At 26.0% G+C, this 9,692-nt stretch overlaps 1 protein-coding gene across 1 annotated transcript; it reads right to left on the bottom strand.

Moving 5' to 3' along the window:
- Positions 1 to 1,926, bottom strand: LOC119601503 (putative acyl--CoA ligase YdaB). The gene is made up of 3 exons (XM_037952462.1): positions 1,507 to 1,926; positions 456 to 1,441; positions 1 to 400 (listed from the first exon to the last, which is right to left on the bottom strand). The coding sequence occupies exons 1-3, from the start codon at positions 1,862 to 1,864 to the stop codon at positions 83 to 85; spliced, it is 1,662 nt and encodes a 553-aa protein (XP_037808390.1). The 5' UTR covers positions 1,865 to 1,926; the 3' UTR covers positions 1 to 82.
- Positions 1,927 to 9,692: the final 7,766 nt, after the last annotated feature.

Below are 9,692 nucleotides of genomic sequence, written 5' to 3'. Positions count from 1 at the left end.
AAATTTTTTCTGATCAATATTTATTTAACAGTTTATAATTTTACAATTTGAGCAAATATTGCTCAACGTAAACAAAATCCATTTAATTTAATTGCGACCCTTTTAAAGCCAACTTTCTTAAAGCAATACGATCAATTTTGCCACAGGTTGTCAAAGGAAAACTCTCTCTAACATAAATATCATGTAACAATAAAACTTGATCGTCTGATAAGTTGTTTGACAAAATATTACGTATTTTCAAAGAAATCTCTTCAAAACTAGAAGAAACTCCCTCTTTTAAAACAACAAACAAAGCAGCTACTTCATTAGGATCCTCCACGGAACGACAATAGCCCACCAAACACACACCGGAAATTTCGGGTAGTTGTAAAACCAAAGTTTCTACTAAATTTGGTATCAACTAAAAAGGAAAGGAATTTTAATAAATTTTAACTTTTTAACATAAAAAGACTTACTAAAACATTTTGATATTTTATTAAATCCTTTAAACGAGCCAAAAAGTGCAGCGTATTATTCTCATCAAAATAACCATAATCGCCATTTAAAAAGAAACCGTTGTCAAGAAAATATTTACTATTATTTTCTCCTTTATAGCCCACAAAAGGATATGGTGTTCTAATAGCTAAACGACCATTTTCATTATGAGCCAAAGGTTTTAGTTGCTCATCTAAAACTTGCATTTCAAAACCAGGTTGCAATTTGCCACCACTTATGTGCTCATTATTGGTAATGGAACAGGATACTTCTGACATGCCATAACTATAAAATAATTTACTATATACAGCTCGAGTTTTTGTTAGATTTATTATAACCTTCGAGGGAGGTTCTCCACCCAATTGTATGTATTTTAGAGAATCCAAACTTTTTTTATCGTCTTCTTTAAGTTGCAGTAATAACTCATAAAAGAAGGAGGGTACTGCAAAGATATGTGTTGGTTTAGTTTTACGTAAAATCTCTAAACCATAGGCCCCAGTGGCAGCTTTATTGGCACTAATACGTTTTATGCCCAGAAGAGCAGATTGTAGTAGTAAAACCACTTGACTTATCCAGCGTAAGGGACTTAAGGAAAATAGCAAAGAGTTGCTGTTAATAGGTTCATAATTGTAATCATTTGCCCACCAAACATAAACCCCATTTAGCAGTAAGCAGTGAGAGAGTTGTGTAACTTTAGGTAAACCAGTTGACCCCGAAGTCAAAACTAAAAATGCCACTTCCAATTGGCAATTCAATTCAAGCGTTTGGAATTGATCAAAGTCTATAGAGCCACTAGACTTTAAAAGTTCACTTGAAATATTGGGTGTGTTAGATCTATCAATAGCTAATAGATATTTCAAAGTTTTAGGTTTTTGACGTTTTAAAGATTTTAAAATTTTCTCAAGAAACTCATATTCATAGAGAATCATAAAGGGTTGTATTATATCAAACATTTTGTCAATATTTTCTGTAGAATATAGAAAATAATTTTTATTATTTCTGGAAATTTTTAAACAAATTCTTACAGCTTACCATTATCCAACTTAACTTCAAAATAATTAACCACTCCTCCCACTAATAAAGTGCCAAATGTTAAAGAAGAAGTCCAATAATTGTAACCCGAAAATAACATTACAACATCTCCCTTTTGCATACCCAAACGTTGTAAATTTTTAGCCACTATTATGGACTCCTGATAAAGATCCTTAACACATTTTTCCTTCTCCACATCGTAATGATATTCCAGAACTTTGTCGCGTTCTAAAGATCTCATGGATTGTAGAAAAGCTTCACCCACTGTACGATTGGTTTGTTTCTTGTAACGATAATTTGCAGATTTCCATATTTTGTTTTCTTGGTCATAGTTAACTTTTAAAAAATTTTTAGACATTTTTTTTAAATTGTGTGTTAAAAAGACTAATGTCTTCCAAGTATTATTATAGACTAATTAAATTAGCATTAATAATATTATGGAGGAAGTTAATTTGTTAAAAGTAGTATTTTTATTATTAAGTTTTATTGACTATTTTTCTAAACATATTTGCACAACTGTTGTTGCTGTAGTGTAAATAGTTTGGTAATAAAGTAAATTTGAAACGACTTTGACAATGTAAATTTATAGAGAAATTCAATGGGAAATGTTAAAGAATTTTATACAAAATAAAACGTAAAAGCTAGTCGAAAATATATCTAAAATTTTCTATAAAAGAAAACTTATCGAAAGATTTATTGAAAATTTTCAATAAAAATAGGATTCATTAAAAATTTCTATAAAAAGAAGATTTATTAAAAATTTCTATAAAAAGAGTATTTATTGAAACATTTCTATATAAAGAATATTTATGGAAAATTTTCTATAAAGAACAGATTTATTAAAAATTTTCTATAAAAATATGATTTTTAGCAAAAAAAAAATAAAAATAAAATTTATTTAAAAATTTTCTTTAAAAGGAGGATTTATAGAAAATTTTCTATAAAAGGAAGATTTATCAAAAACTTTCTATAAAAGGAAGATTTGTCGAAAACTTTCTATAGAAGGAAGATTTATCGAAAATTTTCTATAAAAGGAAGATTTATAGAAAATTTTCTATAAAAGGAAGATTTATCGAAAACTTTCTATAAAAAGAAGATTTGTCGAAAACTTTCTATAAAAAGAAGATTTATCGAAAATTTTCTATAAATAAAGATTTATCGAAAATTTTCTATAAATAGAAGCTTTATTAATATTTTTCTACAAAAAGAAGATTTTTCGAAAATTTTCTTAAAATAAAAATTTTCTATAAAAGGAAGATTTATCGAAATTTTTCTATAAAAGAAGATTGTCAAAAATTTTCTTTAAAAAGAAGATTTATCGAAAATTTTCTATAAAAAGAAGATTTTTTGAAAATCTTTATAAAAAGAATTTTAAAAATAAATTCTATAAAAGAAAGGTTTATCGAAATTTTCTTTAAAAAGAAGATGTATCGAAAATTTTTTATAAAAGAAAATTGATCGAAAATTTTTTATAAAAGAAAATTTATCGAAAATTTTTTATAAAAAGAAAATTTATCGAAGACTTTCTATAAAAAGAAAATTTATCGAAGACTTTCTATAAAAAGAAAATTTATCGAAAACTTTCTACAAAAAGAAAATTTATCGAATACTTTCTATAAAAAGAAAATTTATCGAAAACTTTCTATAAAAAGAAGATTTTTTGAAAACTTTCGATAAAAAGAAGATTTATCGAAAATTTTCTATAAAAAGAAGATTTATCAAAAATTTTCTATAAAAAGAAGATTTATCGACAATTTTCTATAAAAAGAAGATTTATCGAAAATTTTCTATAAAAAGAAGATTTATCGAAAATTTTCTATAAAAAGAAGATTTATCGAAAATTTTCTATAAAAAGAAGATTTATCGAAAATTTTCTATAAAAAGAAGATTTATCGAAAATTTTCTATAAAAAGAAGATTTATCGAAAATTTTCTATAAAAAGAAGATTTATCGAAAATTTTCTATAAAAAGAAGATTTATCGAAAATTTTCTATAAAAAGAAGATTTATCGAAAATTTTCTATAAAAAGAAGATTTATCGAAATTTGTTTATAAAAAGAAGATTTATCGAAAATTTTCTATAAAAAGAAGATTTATCGAATATTTTCTATAAAAAGAAGATTTATCGAAAATGTTCTATAAAAAGAAGATTTATCGAAAATTTTCTATAAAAAGAAGATTTATCGAAAATTTTCTATTAAAAGAAAATTTATCGAAAATTTTCTATTAAAAGAAAATTTATCGAACATTTTCTATAAAAAGAAAATTCGTCGAAAATTTACTATAAAATGAAAATTTGTCAAAAATTTTCTATAAAATGTAAATTTGTCGAAAATTTTCTATAAAATGTAAATTTGTCGAAAATTTTCTATAAAAAGAAAATTTGTCGAAATTTTATATAAAAAGAAAATTTGTCGAAATTTTCTATAAAAATAAAATTTGTCGAAATTTTCTATAAAAAGAAAATTTGTAGAAATTTTCTATAAAAAGAAAATTTGTCGAAATTTTCTATAAAAAGAAAATTTGTCGAAATTTTCTATAAAAAGAAAATTTGTCGAAATTTTCTATAAAAAGAAAATTTGTCGAAATTTTCTATAAAAAGAAAATTTGTCGAAAATTTTCTATAAAAAGAAAATTTCTCGAAAATTTTCTATAAAAAGAAAATTTGTCGAATATTTCCTATAAAAAGAAAATTTGTCGAAAATTTTCTATAAAAAGAAAATTTGTCGAAAATTTCCTATAAAAAGAAAATTTGTCGAAAATTTCCTATGAAAAGAAAATTTGTCGAATTTGGCCAACTATCTAATACCTTGGTGCAAATTCCATCAAAATAAATTTTTTGAGTTCGGTCACTTGACATGAAATTGCCCATATTCTATAGAATGACATATTAATAAAAAAGTACTTACAAAATATCCATCAAGTTCACTCACCTTTCTGAAAAGAAAAAGAATATTCTTTACATTAAAAAAGCAAACAAATTTTGTTAAATTATTGTAAATTTAAAATATACAATAACTTCATTATTGTACTTAATAATATCATTAAAGTATTTAAGCTATAATTGTAACTATAATTATTTCTCTAAATTTTAAACAAACACAAAACAACCTCTTCCCACTCAAATTTAAAACAAATTCGTACATTGGCAATGACAAATATTTATTTAAACTAAACCACTTTATTAAGCTTAGAAAATCTGATTAAAATAATCTCATTTTGATAATTCAATTAATCAGAGTGCCTTGTAATAAAAGTAATTTATTTAAGTGCTTTTACAAATAAAATTCTTACGTACTTGAGTAAGAAGCGTATTACAATAAACTATAAAATTTAAGACAAAAAAAAAAAGACAAATTAAAGAATAAAACTTTCAATACTAAAACCGAAAACCTAATATTCAATTTATGAGTAACTTAACCACCAAACCCCCCACAAGTAAATGATAATTGAACCAAATAATGATAATAATGTTTACTCAACTATTCAGCAGGACTAAAATACATATTTTATTCATAGCAGTGCTTCCATCGTTCTTTATAAATATTTTGAAGAGCTTTGAGAAAACAACAAATAAAAGAAAGTGATTTGTAAAATGTCATAAAATACAATAATACGCTTTTATGACTTTCGAGTCATAAACAAATAAATGTTAAATGTCTTGTAGGGATATTGAGGAAAACAAAAACAAACAATATCAAATACTTGAAAATATCTTTTGTGTTAAACGAAAAACTTAAAATTGTTTTTTTAGTTAATTTCGCTACAATGGAACTGTCATCTTCGGCTATTAATCCCTTTTAGTTAAAGGTCTTCTTCACCAGTCATTTCTTGAGTTGAGTTAATGTGACTGCCTTGTAGGGTGATCGACTCAATTTTTCAACCGGTTTTAAAACCGGTTTTTTCTGCTTTACCAGTGTCGGTTTTTTCTTAATGTTGATTTTTCGAATATCGAATAACCCGGTTTTTTCACTTTTTAAAACCCGGTTTCGAATACTTTTATTTGCTTTGTATTCAAAGATTATTTAAATGAAGTTTTTAAGTAAATAATAATACAGCCCGTCTAAATTTTAAAAATATTCGAGTCGAGGAACTAGAGTATATTTTTCTACAGCTCTTTTCGTTAAACTTTTTTGATTTTCCTAATTAATTAAAAATTATTTGTAAAATGGATAACTGTTTGATAAAATTTAGCAATCTTAAGATTATATTCCAATTACAATAATTAATTTACGGCTGAAATTTTATGGAAGTGTTGGAATGCCTATGCAAATTTCCTAAACAGGGCTTTTAAAATAAGCTAGGATTACATGTTTAACAGAAGTGTCCCACTTTTTTCCTAATTTTTTTTTATATTAAAGAAATAATGTAAATCAGACGACTAGATCTAAAGTTATAATCTTTTAAACTGTTAAAAATCATTTCGGGCCATGTTTTATTAATCAAATTTAAACATAAACATTAAGTTTTTCAAATTAAAATATATTTTTTTTAATTGTAATGAAAAACCGGTTAACCGGTTTTTTCTGAATTTGCAAAATATCAACCGGTTTTTTTTAAATGTCAACTATTCGAACTATTCGAAAACCGGTTTTTGGAAAATGTCGAATAATCGATCACCCTACTGCCTTGTTAATGTCACCACCATTTAAAACAATACATGCCTCATTTAAACTGAACAACACTGAAAATAAACTGAAAAATAATGAAAAAGGAAAACCACTAAAATTAAATAAAATGAAACATTATTTCCATTAACGCAAAAAAGAAAACCAAACGCACAATTTCATTTCAAATAATTTCATTTAATCCACAACCAACAACAACCAGACCCTTATAAATGTTCAAAATTGTGAATTTAAAAAAAGATGTGACTTTTGTAAAATGTTATTCATAACCAACCCACTTGATTTTTAAGCGGTCACATTAGTCATAATCACACTTTTATACAAATATACTATGTATATGTTGGGGTCGGCGTCAACGCTCAACAACAGGACACATCCGGTCGACCGTTATGCGCGTGTTAAGGGAATGAACAGTATAGTAACCAGAGAAAAAGAATTATACAAAATATGCTGAACTTAATTGTTAAAAATTATGATGAATTGCAGTTAAATTTGTATTGTATTGTTGTCTTTCTAAAGGGAAAAAATTTTGAAGCTGAAGAGGGCAAAGAAATAATGATCAATTTTGAAAATTGTAGTATTGAACTCTTGCACTTGTCCATATGTAATTTGGCAACAGTTTCGGTCTTTTTTTATTTTTAGGGGGAAACAGCTCAATTAAGGTTATTGAAAGTTCAAAAGCTTAAGTATGAGATAGAGGCAGTGTTGGGGGAGAAAGTCAAGTTCTAAGGGGTGACAAGTAATCAAAACATTAAGAATAAAGAAATTTCTCAAAAATTTTCTATAAAAAGAAGATTTATCGAAAATTTTCTGTAAAAAGAAGATTTATCGAAAATTTTCTGTAAAAAAGAAGATTTATTGAAAATTTTCTATAAAATAAAACATCGTAAATTTTCCATAAAGGAAGATTTATCGAAAATCTCTATAAAAAAAAGATTTATCGAAAATTTTCTATAAAAAAAGATTATAGAAAATTTTTTATAAAAGAAGATTTATCGAAAATTTTTTATAAAAGAAAATTTATCAATAATCTATATATATAAAAATTAATGTGTGTTTATTTGTTTGTGGGTTTGTTTGAAGTCTATAGACTGGTAAACGGCTAGACCGATTTTCTTGAAATTTTCAAAGTGTCTTCCTGTATGTCTGAAAGGAACTATAGGCTACCCTTTATTTAAAAAGTGGGCGAGGTGCCGCGCCCACATACAAAATCAGTATTAAAAGTAGCATATCTCAGAAACGGCAACAGCTAGAGTCCCCAAATTTTGTATGGACAACTTGGATAGACATATGAACATATGGGAACAAAATGGGCAACCTAGATATAGTGGTCGTGTCACCTCCTATATAAAGATAATCTTAAATTAGTATATCTGAAGAATATAACAGGTAGAGCTCTCATTTTTTTTCGGAGCCACTTTAGTATCAACATGAATATTTAGGACAAAATATGGACGGACTAGCAATAGGGGGCGTGGCACCTCCCATATGAATGAAATACAAATATTCGTTTACCTGGGAAACTATTAGAGCTAGAATCTGAAAAATATAACAGGTAGAGCTCTCATTTTTTTTCGGAGCCACTTTAGTATCAACATGAATATGTAGGACAAAAAATGGACGGACTAGCAATAGGGGGCGTGGCACCTCCCATATGAATGAAATACAAATATTCGATTATCTGGGAAACTATTAGAGCTAGAATCTTAAAATTTTGCATTAAGAACCTTAACATCCATGTGAACATGTGGACTTTTATTACGGGGACTTGGCACCTCCCATAAGAATTAAATGCAAAAATTGGTATAACTGAGCCTTTTGCATCCATGTGAATATTTGGGTAATAAATTGGTGGACTAGCAATATGGGGTTGGCACCTCCCATATGAATTAAACAGAACATTTCGTTTATCTGGGAAACAATTAGAGCTATAATCTTTAAATTTTGACGTCAACGTGAAAATTTCGGAGAAAAATGGGCGGACTTTTATTAGGAGGTCTTGGAACCTCTCATATGAATTAAATACAAACAAATGTATATCTGAAAAACTATTAGAGCTAAAATCCTCAAATTTTGCATGAACATCTTGGGCATAAATGTGAATATTTGGGTAATAAATTGGCGGACTAGCAATAGAGGACGTGGCACCTCCCATATGAATTAAACACAACAATTCGTTTATCTGGGAAAATATTAGAGCTAGAATCTTCAAAGGACTTTAACATCTATGAAACTATTAGAGCTAAAATCCTAAAATTTTACATGAACAATTCTAACATCCATGTGAACATTTGGGACGAGCAATAGGGCGCGTGATACCTCCCATATGAATTAAATAGAAAAATTCGCATGTTTGGGTTGTTATTAGAGCTACAATCTTAAAACTTTGCACGAAGAACTTTGACAACCATGTGAATATTTCGGTTATAAATTGGAGGACTAGCATTAGGGGTGGGGTACCTCCCATATGAATTAAATACAGAAATTCGTATTTATGGGAAACTATAAGAGCTAGACTTCTCAAATTTTGCACGACGAACTTTGAAAAATAGCGGACTTTCAATAGGAGCATCTTGGCATCTTCTATATAAATTAAATACAAAAATTCGTATATTGTATATTGAAGATTGGAAAAAATTGGCGAACTTGCAATAGTTGGCGAGGCATATCCCATATGAAGTAAATAAAAAAAATTTATAGGGAAACCATTTAAGTAAGAATCTTTAAAAATCGTAAAGTGGATCTTTTATTTATATTGTTTTTAGGGTAGCAGAGCTCACTGGGTATAGCTAGTTTTCTATAAAAAGAAAATTTATCAAAAATGTTCTATGGAAAGAAAATTTATCAAACATTTTCAAAAAAGAAAATGTATCGACAATTTTCTATTAAAAGAAAATTAATCGATAATTTTCTATATAAAAAAAATTATCAAAAATTTTCTATAAAAGAAATCTTATCGAAATTTTCTGTAAAAGAAAACTTAGCGAACATTTTCTATAAAAAGAAAATTTATCGAATATTTTCTATAAATAGAAATTTGATCGAACATTTTCTATTAAAAGAAAAATTATCGAACATTTTCTATGAAAAGAAAATTTATTGAACATTTTCTATAAAAAGAAATTTATCGAACATTTTTCATAAAAACAAAAATTTAAAGAAAATTTTCTATAAAAGAAGATTTATCGAACATTTTCTATTAAAAGAAAATTTATCAATAATTTTCTATAAAAAAAAAAAAATATCAATAACTTTCTATAAAAATAAAATTTATCAAAAATTTTCTATGGAAAGAAAATTTATCAAACATTTTCAAAAAAGAAAATGTATCGACAATTTTCTATTAAAAGAAAATTAATCGAGAATTTTCTATATAAAAAAAAATTATCAAAAATTTTCTATAAAAGAAATCTTATCGAAATTTTCTGTAAAAGAAAACTTAGCGAACATTTTCTATAAAAATAAAATGTATCGAATATTTTCTATAAATAGAAAATTAATCGAACATTTTCTATTAAAAGAAAATTTATCGAACATTTTCTATGAAAAGAAAATTTAT

This window comes from Lucilia sericata, unplaced genomic scaffold (assembly GCF_015586225.1).
Source record: "Lucilia sericata isolate MDLA Ls3-8-SP2 unplaced genomic scaffold, ASM1558622v1 Contig000171F_arrow, whole genome shotgun sequence".
Classification (NCBI taxonomy): domain Eukaryota; kingdom Metazoa; phylum Arthropoda; class Insecta; order Diptera; family Calliphoridae; genus Lucilia; species Lucilia sericata.
The sequence above is the reverse complement of the archived record's forward strand: the minus strand, read 5'-3'. Positions and strand labels throughout refer to the sequence as shown.

Coding starts and splice junctions, on each gene's coding strand:
- LOC119601503 (XM_037952462.1), bottom strand. CDS start 1,864: ATGTCTAAAAATTTTTTAAAAGTTAACTATGACCAAGAAAACAAAATA. Junction 1,442..1,506: donor TGAAGTTAAGTTGGATAATG/GTAAGCTGTAAG, acceptor TATATTCTACAG/AAAATATTGACAAAATGTTT. Junction 401..455: donor TAAAATATCAAAATGTTTTA/GTAAGTCTTTTT, acceptor TTTCCTTTTTAG/TTGATACCAAATTTAGTAGA.